This window comes from Peromyscus maniculatus, chromosome 4 (assembly GCF_049852395.1).
Source record: "Peromyscus maniculatus bairdii isolate BWxNUB_F1_BW_parent chromosome 4, HU_Pman_BW_mat_3.1, whole genome shotgun sequence".
NCBI classification, from domain to species: domain Eukaryota; kingdom Metazoa; phylum Chordata; class Mammalia; order Rodentia; family Cricetidae; genus Peromyscus; species Peromyscus maniculatus.
Genome location: NC_134855.1, coordinates 136,300,897 through 136,321,164, shown reverse-complemented (window position 1 = coordinate 136,321,164; position 20,268 = coordinate 136,300,897). Strand labels below are relative to the sequence as shown.

The 20,268-nt window shown below is 49.4% G+C and overlaps 1 protein-coding gene across 2 annotated transcripts; it reads right to left on the bottom strand.

Annotated features, from left to right (window-relative positions):
* Positions 1–13,231: 13,231 nt before the first annotated feature.
* Myl9 (myosin light chain 9) lies at positions 13,232–19,991 on the bottom strand. 2 transcript variants are annotated; one of them, XM_042276648.2, is made up of 4 exons: positions 19,848–19,991; positions 16,787–16,995; positions 14,324–14,485; positions 13,232–13,879 (listed from the first exon to the last, which is right to left on the bottom strand). In XM_042276648.2, the coding sequence occupies exons 2-4, from the start codon at positions 16,968–16,970 to the stop codon at positions 13,707–13,709; spliced, it is 519 nt and encodes a 172-aa protein (XP_042132582.1). In that variant the 5' UTR covers positions 16,971–16,995; positions 19,848–19,991; the 3' UTR covers positions 13,232–13,706. The 2 variants fall into 2 exon arrangements, with proteins under 2 accessions (XP_042132582.1, XP_006984215.1); XM_006984153.4 differs by having other exon boundaries at positions 19,816–19,929.
* Positions 19,992–20,268: the final 277 nt, after the last annotated feature.

Below are 20,268 nucleotides of genomic sequence, written 5' to 3'. Positions count from 1 at the left end.
CCAGTGTTTGTTAAAGCCAGTGGCTGGGAAGGGGGTGTTCAGCTTCATCTCAGCACAGCTGACTGCCCAGGGGGCACCACGAAAAAGAGTTCAGGTTCTCTTTTTTAAAGATGGGGGTCTCGTGTTCCAAGCAAGTTTTGAACTTATTACAGCTCAGGATGACCTTGAATTCCTGATTCTTCTATCACACTGTTCTTTATTTTTTTTAATCAGGCAATCTTTTCTCTACATTACCATGGTTCTTTTCCAATTCAGGTGACTCCCATCTCTTCATCAGGAACAGGAGATTCAATTGCCTGTTGCAGTCTGTGGAGCCCTAGATGATGATGGTGGTGGTGGTGGTGGTGATTTTGGAAACTGTCTTTTGTAGCTCAGGTTGCCTTCCAACTCCCTATGTAGCTGAGGATGACCTTGAACTGCCTCCACCTCCCAAGTGCTGGGGGAAGTGGAGGGAGGGGGAAGTACTCAAGGAGCCAGTGAGAGGGGAGCTTCAGAAAAGGACAGTGGAATGCAAGTGCACGTGGGCTCCTGAGGAGTCATGCTGAAATGTCTCAGGAAAAACACACCCCGTCTGGGTGGCTTCTGAAGTTTGATCGGTTACAAGGTTTCTAAAGAACCTTTTCTTGTATGGAGTTAGATTCTAGGGTGGTTCTTGATGTGCACTGGACCGGAGCGTAGGATGGTGAGATGAAGCCGTAGGTCACAGGGGTTGAAGGCATCATCCCTATTGTACCAGGCAGCTAAGACATGTTTTGTCTGTAGACAGCCTTATCTTCAGAGATTCTCAAGTATCGGGTTTACATCTGGGAAAGCATGGTTCTTTGCTGTTTTTTTTTTTTTTTTTAAAGATTTATTTATTATGTATACAGTGTTCTGCCTACTTGCCAGAAGAGGGCGCCAGATCTCATTACAGATGGTTGGGAGCCACCATGTGGTTGCTGGGAATTGAACTCAGGACCTCTGTAAGAACAGCCAGTGCTCTTAACCCCTGAGCCATCTCTCCAGCCCTCTTTGTTGCTTTTTAATTTTAATTTCATTTAATTGAGACAAGGTGTCACAACATAGGCCCTAGCTGTTCTGGAACTTGTGAGCAATCTTTCTGCCTCTGTCTCTTTCGACATTACATCGGTTGCAGCTCCCTTCTTCAGCCATGTTTCTTCCTGCATGTGTTGGGTAGAAAGTTGCTAAATTGTACTTGAATGCCCGGCTGCATTCCAGTCTTCCCTCCCATCACCCAGTGAATGATTCCCTTTCTTGTACATCTTTGCCAGTGTTTGGTATTGGCTCTTGCTTTTAAGTTTTGCCATTGGTAGTGGTATAAAGTGGCTTGTTTCTAATTTGCTTTTCGCCTCTTGAATACCAATCAGGTTGAACATATGGAGTTTGGGATCCTGCCACACACAAAAAAAAATTCAACTTAGAACTGGCCTTTCCCCTTGTTTTCCTCCCAGTTCAAAATGCCTGCCTTCCTCTTTTTCCTGTTCATTTTCATTTTTTGAGACCAGGGTCTCAACATAGCCCAAACATTTCCTGGGGACGTGTCTACTCACCTCAGACAGGGAACCCACAACAGACCAAAGTACAGATACCACCAAAGTCCAACTTGGCAACCCAGGGACTTTATTGAGGTCACTTACAGAGCAGAAATGACTCCCAGACAGCTGCATCACCAAAGCCCACCCAACACAGGCGACAGATGATAAAAGCTGGGAACCTGAGCACACTGCACAACCTGCAGGCAGATCAGCAGGTTGGTTAGTGTCCTTTCCATGTGCCTCAGGTGGTCTAAACTTCTTCCAGGCAGCTCAGCTGGCCTGTTTGTTCCAGGAAGCTGGTCTCAGAATCTTTGCAGCTTGGTTAGAGAGCCAGCCTTCTTTGCTGCTTAGCTTCCTGTCAGTGACTTTCAGCTTTTATTGCTAACTCTCGTGGGGAGGAGTCTAGTGAATCTTGTCTGTTTCAGGAACTTCCTGAAGCTATTTTGAGTTGTTTGTCTTCCTGCTTAAGGAACTTCCTGCAGGGTAGAATGTTTGAATCTTGGAGGAACAATAGCTTCCAACTCTCTAGGTAGCCAGGGAAGATTGCCCAGTGGGCAAAAAAAAGTGTTGCTGCAAGCCTGAGGCCAAGTTTGATCCCTGGACCCCATGTTAATCCCATTGAATGAGAGCAAAGACCATCACCCAAATTCTTTTAGTCAAACTAAGCAAGCTTTATTTTCTGTCAGATAGGGTTTGAGAAAATAGCATTAAACATAGAAAAAAGTAGGTCTTATATAACCCAAAAAACTGCAAGGCTAGAGGGTTGCCAAGGGTTTTTGGTTATATAGGGAGTTTGGCAGAATATTTCAAAATTACTTGGTAGAACATCTTACCAATGTGGAGGTTAGGGCATAGGCCATGGAACATGTCAAATTCCAGAAAATACATCAAGACCCGGTCAAATCCAAGTGTCAGAGAAAACAGGAATGAATTTATTTCAACCTTGTGACAAGATGGCTTTTAATCTTAAGGTGGAAGCAGGCTGGTCCCCCATTTCTGGCTGGTCCACCATTTCCCGCTTGTCTGATGTGTCCCTTTCAAATCCTTGATACGGAACATGAGAGGGTCAAGCAAACACCAGTTAGAAACTAGGTCACAGTTCCAGCTTCCTGAAACTAGACAAGCCATTTCTGAGGAAGCCACAAACAAAGGGCAATCAATCAACAGTGCCCTTAACATCAGGGACAAGGGGGATTGTGCATTCTAAGCAGGAGCCAGCCCCCTGCAATATCTCAAGACAGTGACCAAAAAGGACAGATCCTTGGACTTGTTCAAACATGCCCAAAGATGGAAGAGTTGTAGCCCTTGCCTGCCTGTTAGCCCTGGCCAATCAGAGATGTACTAATGTAACCTCTGCTTGCTTAGCCAATCATAGATAGGATGACCTAGCTGCTTCTAGAATTCTTTTAGCTGTGTATAAAAGGACCCTGTGAGCTTCTCTTGTGCTTGCCATTTTGCCTTTGTGTTGGATGTGCGGCCCCAGCATGCCAGAACCTTTACTCTTGAAATAATAAACGCTCTTGTTGATTGCATACGTGGACGGTGGTCTTTTGTGGGACAACTCTGGGACTCTAACATTACAGTCATTTCTATCTGTTGTATGGGTTGATAATGCCAGCACTGGGTGGGGGTATTAGCTTAGTATTTTTTTATTTGTCAAGAGAAATTGGTATCATGGATAGAGTCTCTCTAATTATATTTGATTGATAAGTATAGAAAGAATACAGTTTTCTTAAAGCTATCCTCTTCGTTCTGCATAGAGCAGTCAAGTTCCTTATATTGTAGAACTATTTCAGCCAATGAATCTCTGTTGATAGATCATGTTCTTTTTGGTTTGAACAGGTACTTTTTTGACTGTGAGGGAGCCAATGGGCATTATATGTAGCCATTTTATCTCCTTTGCCAGAGAGTTTTCCTTAGGACCTAGCATTCCAGCCTTTGTTGATAAGGGGAGATACATTCTCTTCTGTCACTGTTTCTCAGCTGAAATTAGGACATTGTTGTCAGGGCCCAGGAGGGCTGAAATGTTAGTCAAAGGCAGGGAGGTGATTTGGGCAATGGGGCATGCATCAGAAGCACCTGGTTTGCTGCCCAGCTGAGGAAACAGAGCAATCCCATCGCTGGACTGTTCAGGTCTGCTTTCAGCAAATCCAGGGCTTGTAGCCGTTTGGAGCTGTTGGGAGCCACGCAGCCTAGTCTCAGATCAGTGTGTGAATGAATGAATGCCTGTTCAACAAGTCTACGTGAGGCAAATCCTGTGGAGACGGTCTCTTACTTGGCAAGGACCAGTGGACCTGGGGCAGCTCAGGACACTGCTGGATTTGCTCAGGCTGCAGGCTCTTTTCTCTTTCATTATGTTGTTGATTCTTTTGGCGATTTTTAGTTTCACTCTGTCAGTCACACATGTGACAGCTGTGATTTTTTCTGGGAAATTCCATTCTTTCTCAAATGTTTTCCCCTAAGATTTAGCAGGGGGCTAATGCTTCTCAAACTTCTTCTCTGGAATTATTAGCCATAATTCCTGATCACGGGAACTTTTGTGACTCAATAGAGGCAGTTAAAATTAATGGGCCATCCTTTCATAATTGTTCTAATGAAAAGGTAGATAGCACCACCTTGTGGAGACAGGGACTCAGAACAGTAGTGGCAGGAAATCATGGTATATATGAAGAACCATTAGCCAGGTCTCACAGTTCTGGGGAGGAGATTAAGGCGATGCACAGACAAGGGAAAAAGTCTCAGGGGTACATATAGGACCAACTGTTGAGGTGAAGTTCCCTGGACACCAAGCATATAGAATCAGTGGGAGGATCTGGTATGCTCCAAGTGGAAAAAAATGCAATGCAAAATGTGGGATGGACAGATCCACCTTTACCATACACAGGTAGAAGAATGGCATGATGGGATTGGAAAAGAGTGCCTCATCAAAGTGTGCCCTTTACAGAGAGAATGAGATGGGGAGGATCCTGTGGTAGGCCAGGGAACTATATAAAAGCCTGTCTTACTGACAGGCAAGAATTGCTCAGGTTCAAATATCGTTACCCTTCGGACAAGGCACCCATGTCTACAACCTTTTATCTTTGTAGCTTCGAGGAGCTGCCAGCTGGCTTAAGTGCTCCAACCTCGGGGTGTGCCTGGTTCGAATTTAGTCAAGCTTGAAAAGATGCTGAGCTGTGTGTCTAGAATGAGGTTAAGTAGGGGGTGGGAAAATGTGTTTGGGGAAGCACAAAGGGGAACAGGGAGACTTCTGTGACGACTGTTGGAAGGCCCCGCTGCTGAAGGTTGCAGTCCACCGTATCTGCACAGCTCTCTGAGCTCGGGGCAAAATGGAAGACTCCCTTCTCCCAGCAGGGCTTCCTGCTCTCTGCCTGACCTTATTTGCAATCTGTTCCTGAGCCTGGATGCCTGACTTAAGTGTGACCTCTGACACCGTTCCCTGCAGATGCTCTCCCCTTGCCGCCCATATGATAGTTAGGTGTTGTGCTCCCATCCGCAGGATAGGACCGTGCTGTCAAATGCAAATGAAGCATGCTCCGAGCACCTATTGGGTGATGCCCCAGCCGCTGTCCCCATCCTGTATATATATATATATATTTTCCCTTACTCCCTGGAATAACGTCGAGCTGTCTCACTGAAGCTGGCTCCTAGAAGATTCTCTCTGTCATACTCACAGCAGCCATCTGAGCCCTGCTCTCTCGTGGACTGGTCAGTGGCCACTGATCCCTGAGGACGATAGAGGCCCACAATGACTATGATGGAATTCTTAGAAGTCACAAATAGAAACCGATAGTAAAACTGTTCATGTAAGCCTGGTAGAACAAGCCCTGTTAAAGTGTAAACAACGATGCTCACGCTGTCCGGGCCACTTGTGTGCAGTCATCCGGTGGTCAGATTCTTCCTCGAACTGACTGCCCTTCTTTGTCTCAGTACCTGAACCCTAGCCGAGGCAGGACCTGGGCAGTTTGTAGTCTAAAGCCGATGGTATCTCCCAGCCAAGTAGAAATCCGCAGAGATAGATATAGCCTAGGGACAGAAGTTGAAGTTAAGGAAATTAAAGGAAAAATCTTGGAACTTTCTCCTCAGGAATAGGCAATAGGCAGGGGAGCGTAGGTTGTTGACTGACATGACAGGATTCCTTATCTGGAGTCCATTCGGCCTGTGGCAGGTGGATTCAAGTTGTGATTCCCTGAAGCTTATATGAAACTTCAACCTTATAAAAAGATCAAAGTTTCAGATACATCAGCTTTACCATTGTTTATAATCTGTATTGAAATCCACCTTGTAGAAAAGGCAGCCAACTGGTGTCTATAAAATGGCTAGAGTAGACTCAGGCCTTTGAGTCATTGCAAAAGCTAAGGCTTTAGGTTAAAAAGCGTGAACATTCTCTTCTCTGTCCAGAGGGCTGGGCATATAGATTGGACAGAGATGTTTTTAGCATGATGAGAAGCATCTTTGGGTCTTTCCTTAGAAGACAAAGGAGATTTAAAATTGAGTTCCATTGATCAATGTAAAAACTCTGGACTTTTGAAATCTCCATATAACAATAGCATAGAAGGAGAAAGAAATCTGAAATATTTTTTATTTTAGATCATTTTTATACCTTTATAATCTGTATTTATGTATCTTATCATTTTTAGGTCTTTATAATTTATTTAAGCTTTTATATTCTCAGATGTTTCTAAATTGCACTTATATATCTTAAATTATTTTTAGATCTTTACAACATATAAAACGTAAAAATTTTATTCAGTTATTTACCATTAGACACAAGTGGTTGATTACTAAGAACAGTCTTAGTAAAGCAAGTTCCTTTCAATAGTAAAAGTTATATCTGCAGCCTGTTTCTTCTTTAATGTGAAGCTTGTTAGTATGGCGGGCCGGCCTGGGAGTTTGCCTTTCTCGGCAGGTGACCTAATAGCTCTAGAAAAGTAGGCCTGCTTTTTACTGAAACTCACTGACCAGGCCGCTGCTGCTCAGTTGATAAAGCTACAGTTAGGTGTCAACACCACCGGAGAGCTGAGGAGGATAGATTATGGCAGGAAGTAGAATCCAAATTGGCCTCTATCAATTAAAATGACAGAGACTAACCATTACCTAGATAGTTACCCTAAGCCCCAGGGGTGATTTCATTGGGGTCAGAGGTCAGTCTTCAGCTGTTGCACAGGACGGCACGGAGCATACTTAGCTGCCAGATGCAGAAGGTCTGAGAGATTTTCCTGTGGATGAGGAACTTGGGAAAACTGACTGACATTGACTTAGGCAGAGAAAGACAGTCAACCCAACAGCATCCACAGTTTTTGCAGGACCCTGGCAAAAAGCAAGGCGTGGGGCAGTTTTCTCCAGTGGTTAGTGTCACCACACTCCGTGTCTGTGCTCCATCTGTGTTCCTTGGAGACCTTAGGATTGCCGCCACAGGAAGCTCTCTGCATTAGACCCTTTAAATGCCATATTCAGTAGGTCTCAGAAAAGGTTTGAGGGCCATCTATTAAGTATACCTGATTTTAAATAAACTTGACTTGTTTTTAGTTATTTGCTTTAGACTTAACCTTGAAAACATATACAGGAGGCTAGATAAAGCTTATTCTTATAGTTACATTAGTTCTTAGCATGACTTTGAGTATAGGTCTGAACATATTAAAGAATGTGGTCATTTATAAGGTGACTAAATATTAACTTGCATGTTTTAATCATTTTTAATGGTTTACAACAATTTAGTAGCTTTTATAAGATTAGGGTTAAAACTTAGTTCTAAACTGACTCCTTTAGAAATATTGAGATTTGCAGTTTGCTACTAACCAGCACCTGCACGCCAGGCTCCAGGCCTTCCTTCCTCCTGCCCTCGTCTGCAGAGCCGCAGCAGGCCTGTGCACATTCCCAAAGTCAGCCTGTCTGCTCCAGAGCTCCCATGAGCCAGCATTTTGCAATCCTCACTCCCCTCTCAGTTCCTTCCTTCCTTCCTTCCTTCCTTCCTTCCTTCCTTCCTTCCTTCCTTCCTTCCTTCCTTCCTTCCTTCCTTCCTTCTCTCTTGTTTTTATTTTTTTCAAGACCGGTCTCTCTGTGCAGTTTTGGTGCCTGTCCTAGAACTCGCTCTGTAGACCCGGCTGGCCTCGAACTCACAGAGATCCACCTGGCTCTGCCTCTCGAGTGCTGGTACTAAAGGCATGCGCCATTGCCGCCTGACCTTGTCTTGATTTCTTAATGGTTTTTTTTTTAGGCTTAGTCCTCTATTTAAAAATGTAAACTAGAATTGGCAAAATTATTAGAATAATTTTTGCATATATCAAATGTCAGCATCTCTGGTTTGATATATGCGGACTCAGTGAATTTGAGGACGTTTAAAGGTAAACATTTTGGTTCAATCCATGACATTTGAGATGAAGTTGCCATCCAGAAGACCTATTTCTATTTATTTATTTATTTTTTATATTATGTGCATGGATGTTTTGCCATATGTGACGGGTTCCCTGGAACTGGAGTTACAGACAGTTGTGAGCTGCCATGTGGGTGCTGGGAATTGAACCCGGGTCCTTTGGAAGAGCAGTCAGCGTTCTTAACCACTGAGCCATCTCTCCAGCCCCTATTTTGTTTTTTTTTTTTAAGAGCATATAGTTATTGACTATAGTAAACAACAAAATCTCATTTTTGTTACCTTGACTGAGGAATAGAAATTATTAAAGGCTTTTATTTATATCTCTAATTATTATAGACTTTATAAATCTTTAACCATACTCAATAAATTTACAAATCCTGAAATACAGAAAGTCCACATAACAGTTTTATAAATTTTGAGATAATAGTTATATTTTAGTAAAAGTCTTAGAAAGTCAAGTGAAGCCAACATTCTATTCTTGTTTTGTTCTCTTTTTTCTATCACGAAATCAGGTGGCTCATCTGTCCTAAGACAGACTGGAAACTTAAATAAGCATACTTGACTCTAGAGAAGAAGGAACCCTAACCCAACTCCATAGTCAACTTTTTAATAAAGCAGAACAATGGAAAACAATATTTCAATATTATCCATATTTAAAAGACATCTCAATTCCTGCTAAACAATTCAGTGACGGGAGGGACCAGAGCAACCTGAGAACAGAGAAGGCTCAGAGATTCACAGCTCTGGTTATTAAAGCAACCACAGCAAGTGGCCAGAATGGCTGCAGTGCTAGTCAGTCTGTGTGTTCTGTCCCGTCCCTGTCTCTCCCCCCACCTCCCACCCCTACCCCCTCCTACCCTCCTCCACACCTTGGGTCACAACTTCATCTCAGCTAGTGTCTAGTAGCTGACCCAGATCTGACCCGGACAATGAAAAGCAGAGCAGTGAGAAAGTTTTCTCGCCTGTGGCTGTGGAGGCTGAGGCTGCAGCCAGGACTGTTGCTCAGGCTATGACAGAGGAGGTGGCAGATTTAAAGAGACAGGCACAGCAAAACGAAACCAGTAAACAGAGTGCACAAAGTGTCCAAGGGACAGAGTCTGCAGAAATAAAAGCGGTAAGCATAGAACACAGAAGACTCACACAGTCAAAAAAGATTGGTCAAAAAGAAAACATATGGTGGCCACCTTTATTCATATACTTAACTTGACTGATTTCTGTCTCGGTTCCCAGCATCCAAGAACCAGGTGGGCAGAATGACTTTTTGCTAGTGCCCTGGGCAGAAGACAAAACACAGAATAAAACACAGGGGACCAAGGACCAGGCACCAAAACCAAAACCAAAACCAGATGGGCACTGCAGCATTACTAGTGCCCTGGACAGGAGTTTGTGTACCTCATCAGGTACCTCCCTGCCCCCCATTTGGGATCCCAGCAGAAACAGTACCAGATGTAATGGGAGACACCTTATGACATACCAATGGAGCTGCCTCAGACAAGTGCTTACTGGGTTCTTGTAGCGCAGCACTTTGCTCCAACAATCCACCAAACCGAAAGCATGCCTCAGAACCTTGGAACCATCTTTAAGGTGCACACCAACTCCTGAGGCAACATCCTGGCCCCGGGGTCCTAGAGTGAAGGTCTGGCTTCAGAATTTGGGTTGGGGTCTTGATCTCACTGGGGCCTCCAATTATTATTATTACTACTATTATTATTATTTTGGTTTTTTTGAAACAGGGTTTCTCTGTGTAGCTTTGGAGCCTGTCCTAGAACTCACTTTGTAGACCAGGCTGGCCTTGAACTCACAGAGATCCACCTGCTTCTGCCTCCCAAGTGCCGGGATTAAAGGCGTGTGCCACCACCACCTGGCTGGGGCCTCCAATTATTAATCCCACTAACAAGAGTAAAGACTATTATCCAAATTCTTTTAATCAAAATAAGCAAGCTTATTTTCTGTCAGACAGGGTGTGGCAGTTTGACTGTAATTGGCCCCATAATCTCATAGACAGTGGCACTATTAGGAGGTGTGGCTTTGTTGGAGTGGGTGTGGCCTTGTTGGAGGAAGTGTGTCACTGTGGGGGCGGGCTTTGAGGTTTCCTATGCTCAGGATACTACCCAGTATATTAGTCTACTTCCTGTTGCCTGCAAGATGTAAGACTCTCAGCTGTTCCTCTAACACCATGTCTGCCTGCACGTTGCCATGCTCCCTGCCGTGATGATAGTGGACTGAACCTCTGAAACTGTAAGCTGCCACACCAAATCAATGTTTTCCTTGTAAGAGTTGCTGTGGTCATGGTGTCTTTTTCACAGCAATAAAAACCCTAACTAAGACACAGGGCTATCTCCCTAAAGCAGGGTTCGAGAAAATAGCATTGAACATAGGAAAAAGTAGGGTTTTATATAGCCCAAAAAAACCTGCAAGGCTAGAGGGTTACCAAGGGTTTTCGGTTATATAGGAACTTGGCAAAACATCTCAAAATTTTTTGGCAGAACATCTTATCAGGGTGGAGGTTAAGGTGTAGGGTATGGAACATGTCAAATTCCAGAAAAAGGGTCAAGACCTGGTCAAATCCAAACTTTAAAGGAAACAGGAATGAACTTACTTTGACCGTGTGACAAGATGGCTTTTAATCTGAAGATGGAGTCAGGCTGGTCCATCACCCACAGTAAAATAACAAAAACAGGGTTTGCTGCTGTAATTCCTGAATTCCTTTGGTGAGAAGGGAGACAAACGGAAGTGGCTGGAAGAAATGGGGCTAGCCTGGGCTGTACAGTGCAGCACAGACCAAGAGACTTCGCTGCCTTAACAAGGTGGAAGATGAGCACCCACTCTGGAAATTGTTTTCAAGGTCATTCTAAGTACATAGTGAGTTTGAGGCTAGCCTGAGCTACATGAGCCCCTGTCTATTCCTGTACAAAAGGTTGAAAGAAACAGCTTCTTGGTGTATGCTTTTCAATAGATTGTAATTTGTTCTGGAGTAAAACCATCTAGTTGCTTCAGATTTTGTTGATGGTGGTGGTTTTTATTATTTTTTTCAAGACAGGGTTTCTCTGTGTAGCTTTGCGCCTTTCCTGGATCTTGCTGTGTAGACCAGGCTGGCCTCGAACTCACAAAGATCTGCCTGCCTCTGTCTCCCCAGTGCTGGGATTAAAGGCGTGCGCCACCACATCCCTGCCGGTTGTTTCAGGATTTAAAAGCATAGTGAAAGTTCAAAAAGGTTTGCAGAAAATAATCTTTTTTTTTTTTCCCCTTTAGTTTTAATGCCTGCAATGAGCTTGGGGAAAAGCTATGAAACGTGTTAAAATTTTGGTCACGATCATTCCATTTCAGTGACCTTGTCTATAAAGTAAGCTTATGAACACTGCCCGCTGTCATCAGGGCGAAGCCAGACCACACCCCTCAGCCTGTCCTTTGCGAGCTGCAAGCTGCTCCCCTTGGCACTGGCTTTGATGGTATAGCCTGTTAGTTTCTGCACTGACATCCACCCGACTTCTCCTTTGTGGCTTCTGGGCTTTGTGCAAAACTTGGGAAGTTCTAGTTCTGGGAAGGTCTCACTGTTTTCTCTTAACTGTTACCTGAGAAGATAAAACTCGCTAACTTTTATTTATTTACGCACAAGGTCTTCCTTTGTAGCCCAGGCTGGCCCTGAGTTTGTGGCCATCTTTTGGCCTTTGTGAGCTCTTACCCCGCCTCTTCTCAGCTGCTGAGAAGCTGCTTACATTGGTTTATGGGATGGAGACCATCTTTCTCACAGCTGTGGAGCTGCCATGTTGCTGCTGCAGGCCTTGGCCGGTCCCTTCCATGCCTGGTTTCCCGGCTCTCCATCCTCTGAGAGGATTTATTTCCCCCTGCCTCCCTTTTTGGAATCCTCCTAGCCCTGTGACAGCTGTAAGACCATGAGCCTTCCTGTCTAGGCTGGACGTGGGATCCCGGAGAGATGTCTTCCTGAGATGACCCTGTCTCCTTTTTGTCCTCCTCGTCCTTCCTGACACAGGGTCTCTCTGTAGTCCAGGCTGACCTTGAACTTGTGATGATCCTCCTGCCTTGGCCTGTGGCCTGCAGAGATTATGGGTGCAAGCACCATGCCTGGCTCCCCGCCTTCTAGACACTGAAGGCACCACAAGCAGACCTTTGGTGCCTCCGTGGTTTAGCAAGAGGAGGTGGTGTCCAAGGCCAGGCCAAGGGCCACTCAGGGCTGCAGCTGGGGCTGGGACTGAGGCTGGAACACTATTTGGAGCTGGTTTGGACTTCACTGGGTTTGGTCCCATCCAGAATCGAGACCAAAAGAAAAAATGTGGGTCTCCCTTTGGAACTGAGAGTGTATGCATCCCGCCTTCTGCCATAGAGGATGGTGGAGGATGGGAGTCGAGTGTGGCCTCCAGGCTGGGCTGGTGCCCCTCACTGCTGAATGTGGCCTCCAGGCTGGCTGGTGTCCCCTCACTGTTGAATGTGGCCTCCAGGCTGGGCTGGTGTCCCCTCACTGTTGAATGTGGCCTCCAGGCTGGTGTCCCCTCACTGCTGAATGTGGCCTCCAGGCTGGTGTCCCTCACTGCTGAATGTGGCCTCCAGGCTGGTGTCCCTCACTGCTGTATGTGCCTCCTTGGTTGCAGGCCTTTGCCATGTGCTTGCCTCTCGTGGACCACTCTGGATCCAGTACCTGTCCCTGCCCTCTGCTGGGGTCAGGTGGGACATGTGAAGCCCCCTCCTCTACCCACTGACGACTAGCCCAGGCCGTCTCCATGCTTTACACTGTAGGGGTGTTGTCAGTGACCCCGTCATTCAGATGTAGTGGGGGCCCAGCCCTGCCTGCCTCATGTGTATGAGTGTTGGGTGGAGAGTGAACCCTGTTGGCTGCCTGGAGCTGGACAGGATGAGGGAGGTGGGGCTGCTGACCAGTCACCCCCTGAGCCACTGGACACCCTCTTCTTCATTGTTCTTAGAGCCCCCCTTTATTTCAAGCTTCTCCAGAACAGTGAAGTGACCTGGAAATCAGGCTTTAGTCCTGAGGGCTGTGGCCTTGACCTCTGACCCCCAATGGTCAAAACCCCCTCTGTTATATGGGGTTTGGTGAACCCCTGGGTCTCACCATGCCATCCTCTCTTCTCAGAGGCCTGTTTCCACTTGCTAATCTGGTCTCAGCTGAGCATGGCATCAGCCCCCTTACTGGGGGTCGGAGGCTTCAGTACCACATGGCCGGCAGACCCCTGGGCCCTTCCCCTGGACAGGGTGGCATGGTGCATCAGGGCAGCCATTGGGATGGGAGGGAAGGAAGGTGATGGGACATGGTCCCTAATTTCCCTGTCACAGACACACACACACACAGAACAGAGGCAGTGATCAGCCTTGTATTAGAGGCTGCATCCCCAGGCCGCTTCCCTCTGTGCATTCCGGGTGTGTTCTGGCAACTGGACAGGCGTAAGTGTCAGACAGGACGATTGTCATCCTCCGAAGGGACATGGTGAATGTGTGTGTGCCTTTGTGGGGATGCTGGGAATTAGTGTCCAACACCAGGATATGAATGCCTTCCTCCTCAGGGCAGCCCTGGAACGAGCGGGCATGGTTGAGGGTGGCCATCTTCAGGGGCCGGGGTTCCACCCTGGCTCACCGCCCCGCTACAGTCCTTCCCTAAAGAGATCCCTCCTAGTGCCTGGGGCCATGGTGGGACACCTGCCTCACCCAGTGGGTCTTAGAGCTCATTTCCTGCCCGGGGAGCTTGGGACCCCAACTCCTCATGGAAGGTAGAGTGTGGTGTGTTGGGAAGGTGACTGGGATAGGGTCTGGGCATTGGGACAGCTAAGAAAAGCCTAGTCGTCTTTGTCCTTGGCGCCATGCTTGAGGATGCGGGTGAACTCCACATAGTTGAAGTTGCCCTTCTTATCAATGGGTGCCTCACGGTACATCTCATCCACCTCCTCATCTGTGAATCGGTCACCCATGGTGGTGAGCAGCTCCCGCAGATGGTCCTCATGGATGAACCCTGGGGCACGGCATGACAAGGGCAATCAGGGCAATCTCCGACCGCAGCCACCCATGCCCGCCCAGCCCTTGGAGACCTCGTAGGGGGAGAGGAGCTAGAAGACTCTATTCTGGTCTCCAATCACTTTGAGGGAAAAGGACATGGATGAGAGCTTTGGAAGAGATCTACAGAGGGACTGTCCACAGTGTCTGATGGGACTGTGGCCCCACGAGAGGGAAAACTTGTGGGACAGAAGCTGGCGGAAAAAATGGCAAGGCCCGGTTTGATTTCTGGAAGGCTCAAAGCAGCACGTCACGGGCCAACAGGCACAGTCGGGAGGTGGGACGCCTTGGTAACCACGTGGCAGTGGGCACTTGGGGACAGTAACGTCTGGCCTGGTCCCTTCCCTGTAGGCACTGCGCACCCCTGTGCCCCTCCCCAGCCCAGGCCTCCGGTGTGACTGACCTGAGGCCTCCTCGTCAAAGCAGGCGAAGGCATTGCGGATCACATCCTCCGGGTCTGTGCCGTTCAGCTTCTCCCCAAACATGGTGAGGAACATGGTGAAGTTGATGGGCCCTGGCGCCTCGCTCATCATGCCCTCCAGGTACTCATCCGTGGGGTTCTTCCCTGTGGTGAGGGGTGAGCATTGGGGCTGCTATCCCTAGCTCTCTGTCCCCAGCCCGAGTGACTCATTCCCAGTGACCTCCCGACGACAGTCAACTCTGTAGACTAGGAAACCGGTGCCAGGTGATTTCCTGCCTTCTCCTGGGCATCCAGCTCCTGTCCCTGCCTGCGTTTGAGGTTATGAGGGCATGCCACAAGTTCCTGGCTCCCCACCATGCCTGTGTGAGATCAGCTTCCCCCACCCCCAGTGCCACTGTGCCTGGCACACCACCTCCCTGCCTCGAGGGTTTGATTTTCACCTCTGTGCCAGCCAACAGCATCCTTACTGTTTTTCCACAGGCCAGGAACTGAGGCAGAGAGGCGGACAGCTTATCCGGTTACACAGGAAGTGAGGAGCAAGGTCAGCAACCAAACCCAGGCAGTCTGTCCCCGAATTCCAGAAACAATTCAGACATGGCTAAATCGGTGAGCGCTGGTGTCACCTGTGCGTGGGTTTAAACCAGCTCTGTGCCTCAGCGTCCTGTCTGGGATTGTGAGGGTGAGCCAGCGGTCCTCACAGTCCTCATGGTCCTCACGGTCCTCACGGCAGTCAGCGGCACAGCTCTGGGAGGCTGCAGTCCGCTCAGTTCAGATCCCAGCCGAACACAGGGATGCTGTGCCACCTTGGGCACATTGCTGGTTCTTTCTGAGTCTCTCCCTGCTGCCCCCAAGAGGGTTGCACAGAGAATTAGGAAGATGTCTTCAGAGCTTACTATTACTTACTTGCTTCCCTTTTTATTTTTTTAACTTGAGGACAATGTTCTTCTTTTTTCCTTTTCCTTTTTCCCCCTTTTTTTTTTGGGTGGGGATACATTTTTTCTTTTATTTGTTCTTCTCTCATATAATACATCTTGACCACAGCTTTCCCTCCCTCCACTCCTCCCAGTTCCCTCCTCCCCACCTCCCCTCTTCCTCAGATGTGCTCCTCCTCCATTTCCCTCCAGACAAAGTCAGGCCTCCCAGGGACATCAACTGAACACGGCATAATAAGATGCAACAAAACCAGACACAAACCCTCCTATCCAGGCTGGGTGAGGCAACCCAGTAGGAGGAAGAGGGTCCCGAGAGCAGTCAGAGACACCCCCATTTCCACTGTTGTGAATCCCATAAAAATAGCAAGCTAACAACCATAACAATATGTGGACTCTGTGATTTTCACTTCAGTCTCTGAGAGCCTCTATGAGCCCTGCTTAGTTGGTTCTGTGGGCCGTGTTCTCCTGGGAGGACAATGTTCTCTAACAGGAAGACCACATCTGCTCCGTGGACCCGCCACACAGGCACGTTTTTCCGAGGAGCTATTTAGGCCCATTCAGTCTCAGGGATGTAAAGCCTCAAATACAAGGTGCGGCCTGACAAATAGGGGAAGTCTTTATGACTGTGTCCCTCTGAGCCTCATGTCTCTTGCCTTGTTTTTATAGGATGCCCAGAGGAGCTCTTAGCCCTGGAGGACCAGCCTATCCTCCCCCGATGGTATTTCCCTCCTGAGATGCTGAGAGGATCCAGATTAGAGTGCTGGGTTTTCTTCTTGGGGAGGGAGGCCTCAAATAAGCCTGGCCTGTGGCTGGGAGGGTGGTGGCACCCTCTTTCCAATTCTGGGGTGCTGGTCTCCCCCCGACAGACCTGTGCTGTGCACCTGAGAACACAATGCCGTTCACACAGGCAGGTCATTAGGGACTGACTGGGATTGTCAAGCCCAGTGGCGTGGCTTGACCCTCACATGGCTGTCCCAGTGCTAGACCCCTGTCTGTCATCTAGTCCTGATCCTTTGCCCCACTGAAGGCTGTGCCAGGAATTGGAGCTAAGGGTGTTCAGCACGTGGGGAAAGACGCGCCCTGGAGGCCTCCCCCCCCCCAGGCCTCAGTGTACCCATCTGAACATTGGCAGCTTAGGCTTGATCCCTGAGCCCTTCTGACCCCAAGACCCTGGTCACTGGGGATATAGTGGAGTGCTCTGGCCTCCCTTCTAATAGTGCCTCAGTTTCCCCATCAGTACAAACTTCCATGTAGCTGCTGGTGCTTTTCTTTAAGTGAGATTTACCACATATCCCAATGCACAGGTCTGCCTTTCCCCAGGGAGTCAGCCTGTCTAGGTGCAAATCCTTGTGCTCTGTGCATCAGTCTGTCTCTCTCTGTTACCTGGGCAGAGTTAGAGCAGTATTACCTGCAGGGTGGCACTACAGGTCTCATGTTACAGGAAGTGCCCTGTAAGTGCCACGCAGCCCTTCTCCCTGTCCTGTGTAGATCCCCATCCACCTGTCCTACTCACCCAGAGAGGCCAGCATGTCGTGGAGGTCCTCCTTGTCAATGAAGCCATCGCGGTTCTGATCAATCATGTTGAAGGCCTCCTTAAACTCCTGGATCTGGGACTGGTCAAACATGGCGAAGACATTAGACGTAGCCCTCTGGGGCCGCTTCTTGGTGGTCTTTGCTTTGGCCCGTTTGCTGGACATCTTGGCTTTGGGTGGTGGGGTTTCCCTGCAGGAAGGGGTGGGATGATGATGGGCATGGAATCTTCCTACCTCCCCCTGACGGCTTTTAGAGCTAAGCTTGGCATTCAAGGCCTCCCACAGGCTCGGGCCTCCAGCCATCCAGTTCTGAGAGCGGCCTGTGGGCTGTGATCCTGAATAATTTCCTCCATCGCTCCTCATGTGGGAATAGGGGCAACAGTTAATTGAGTGTCTAGAGAGCCCCTGGAGTGGTGCTGGGCATAAAAAGAACTAATTTTGCTAGGGCTGGTAAAACAGGATTGGCTTGGTGCCAACCATTCAGGTACACTGTCTACTTTATTCCTTGATAGTATGTGACCACCGTCTCTCAATGATGGGGAGGTAGGGCCCTGCTAGGAGGGGGCTGACCAGCAGCATTGCACTCCTGACATTACCCTCCCTGGTCCTCGCCATCCCTCTACTCCCCCATCCTTTCCATCCCTCTACTCCCCCATCCTCTCCATCCCTCTACTCCCCCATCCTCTCCATCCCTCTACTCCCCCATCCTCTCCATCCCTCTGCTCCCCCATCCTCTCCATCCCTCTGCTCCCCCATCCTCTCCATCCCTCCACTCCCCCAGCCTTCTCCATCCCTCCGCTCCCCCATCCTCTCCATTCCTCTGCTCCCCCAGCCCTTTCCATCTATGCTGTGTCCCCTTCCCCCTCCACCATCCCTCTGGGCTGTGGAACCCAGCTGCTTTCCTCGGGGAGGCTGACTGGTCCCTAGTGTGTGACAATTTCATCCTTGGCCCTCCATCACTTTCTGTACATTGAAGCTCCCTCAAGTTGAAACCATAGATCCATTTAGATGTGGCTTTTGGCCTTGAATAGTCTCTTCTATCCCGTTCAAATTCAGACCTTCACCTGTCTCCTTAAAACCTTCAAAGGTGGAGCTAGAGAGATGACCCAGCCTTAAGAGCACTGGCTGCTCTTCCAGAGGTTCTGAGTTCAATTCCCAGCAACCACATGGTGGCTCACAACCATTTATTAGAAGGATCTGATGCCCTTTTCTGGCATGCAGGCATACATGCAGATAGAGCACTCATATATACATAAAATAAATAAATAAATAAATAAATAAATCTAAAAAAAAAAAAAAAACCTTCAAGGTTTGTACTGTTCTCGCCCAATACCCCTGGGTAAATCTGGGTCCCCCAGCCCAGCATTCAAGGCCCCAGTGTGTTCTCCCAGCTTCTGGCTGATCCTGGCCCATCACACTGTGTCCCCTTGGAGAGGTCATCCTTCTGGTGACCTTCCTTCCAGAACCTTCCTCCAGCTGGGCTCTGGAGTCCCCGGGGTGCTGTTCTTTGCCCTTGTCTTGACAACCAATACTTGTAGACTCCCTCATCCCTTACCGATAGCACAGCTCACAGCAACAGGCTAGTTGATGACTCTTTGGTGAAAGGTTGTATGAGCTCCCCTACAGATGGGGAAACTGAGGCTAGGGAAAGCACTCAACCTGAACCCGTCATAGACTTAGTGTCCGCTTCCCCTCACCTAGCCAAGGCCCCAGTATGTCCACCCCTCTGTCCTGTGTTCTGTATCCCTAGGCCCAGGGCCTGTGCACTTCTTCCTCTGTCCCTGCCTGTAGTACCCCACCCCCAGGTCCCCCCAAGCTGGGATCATGGTCAGCGCCAGCAGGTCCTCAGGCTACTCAAGCTGTGTAAGGCCCAATGGGCCCCCACCACACACCAGGTTTTGGTGTTTGTGTGGTGCTGGATGGGGGCTGGTAGGAACCGAGGGCAGGAATGTTGTCCTTGGAAGCTGGCCCTCCCCTCTCCTGTGGCCAGGCTGAGATGGACATCCACACTGCCAGCCCCTCCTGTCTGCAGACCTCTAGGGCAGGCCCAGCCAGGCCCCCCTATTCCTCGTTGTTATAGCCACCTGTATCTCTGCCCTCTTTATCCTAGCACTCTTGAGAGGCAGGTCCCGACCGACCACCTGCCCCGGCCCCCCACTCCCCCACCACCACCAAGAGAAGTGCATACCCATGAAAGGGTTGGATACCAGGATACCATGTTAGACTGGGGGGCAGTGGGTGGCAAAGGCTGTGGCCAGGTAGTTTCTAGACTTGGTTGAGTGAGTAGAGGTCAGGGCTAAGCTGAGTGAGCCCTTAGCCCTGAAGCCGTATTTTTCTCTTTCTTGGGTCCTAGACACCAAGGATCGGACAGCTGGGACTTGGCCTGGCCATGACTAGACCCCTTCTTCCTACAGGAACAGCTGACACCAGGCAGAAGCCAGCCTGGGCCCCTTACTCATCCCTATCCCCACAGCTGGGCAATGCCAGACGCCCTGCTCTTGAACCAACTTATCAGAGAACAGGCACTCCACATCCCCGGAAGCAACCAGGGATGTGGAGGGCTGTGAAGGAGCAAATACCAGGACTTCCCCATCTCATTGCTCTGTCTGGCGCACACAGCACTGGGGTACAGGCAGTGGGAGGTGTCAGGGCGGTCACCATCCCTTTCTCCTGCCCCAGGGTGTGCAAAACGGGAAAAAGGAAACCTGGGCTCTGCAGGGCTCAGTTTCCTCTGACACACACCGTTTCTCGGGTCAGGGCCTCCGTCACCCCCATCCCCTCATCGGCATCTCTACAGGCAGGTAGCCCGGAGCTCTGGGCTTGGTGTGTGTGGGGGGCTCCTTAGCAAAAGGCACTCTGGACACTCTTCCTTGCCCAAAGACCAGTTTTCCGGGGCGTAGAACCATCAATTGCTCAGTCCGAGCCAGGGTCCCCGTAGGACCCGAGCAAGGCAGCAGCCCCAGCCCACACCACTCTGCAGGGCCGGGTGAGGTTCGGCCTGACCACCTACTGTAGCTGCCCAGGCGCTGCGCCGGCTCCCACCTGCTGCAGAGAAGAAAAGTCCCGGGCGGTGCTGCGCTGCCGTGTGAGCTGGCGGGCAGCCGCTGTAGCCACTGCTCTGAGCTCGGGGGGTGGAGACCCGGCTGGCAGGACCGCCGGCGGTCAGGCCTTACAAGGCAGAAGAATGCGCGGGGGTGGAGAGGGGGGCGGGGCCGCGGCAGCCAGCCCGGGCCTTATTAGGTCTCCGCTCGCAGGCTGGGAAGTTGAGGTGCTCCTGGAATAGCCCCCCTCATCGCTGCCCATAGCGGGGTCGTGGAAGCAGGCTGGGGCATGGAAGCAGAAGGAGGTATCCAGACTGGCAAGAAGGGTGGAGCCTTGAGGGTTTCCCAGCTCTCCGACCCCCTCCCCGTCTGTCCCGTACCCCCCACCCCCACCCCCGCTGTGTCGGTTTGGGAGGGCTGGC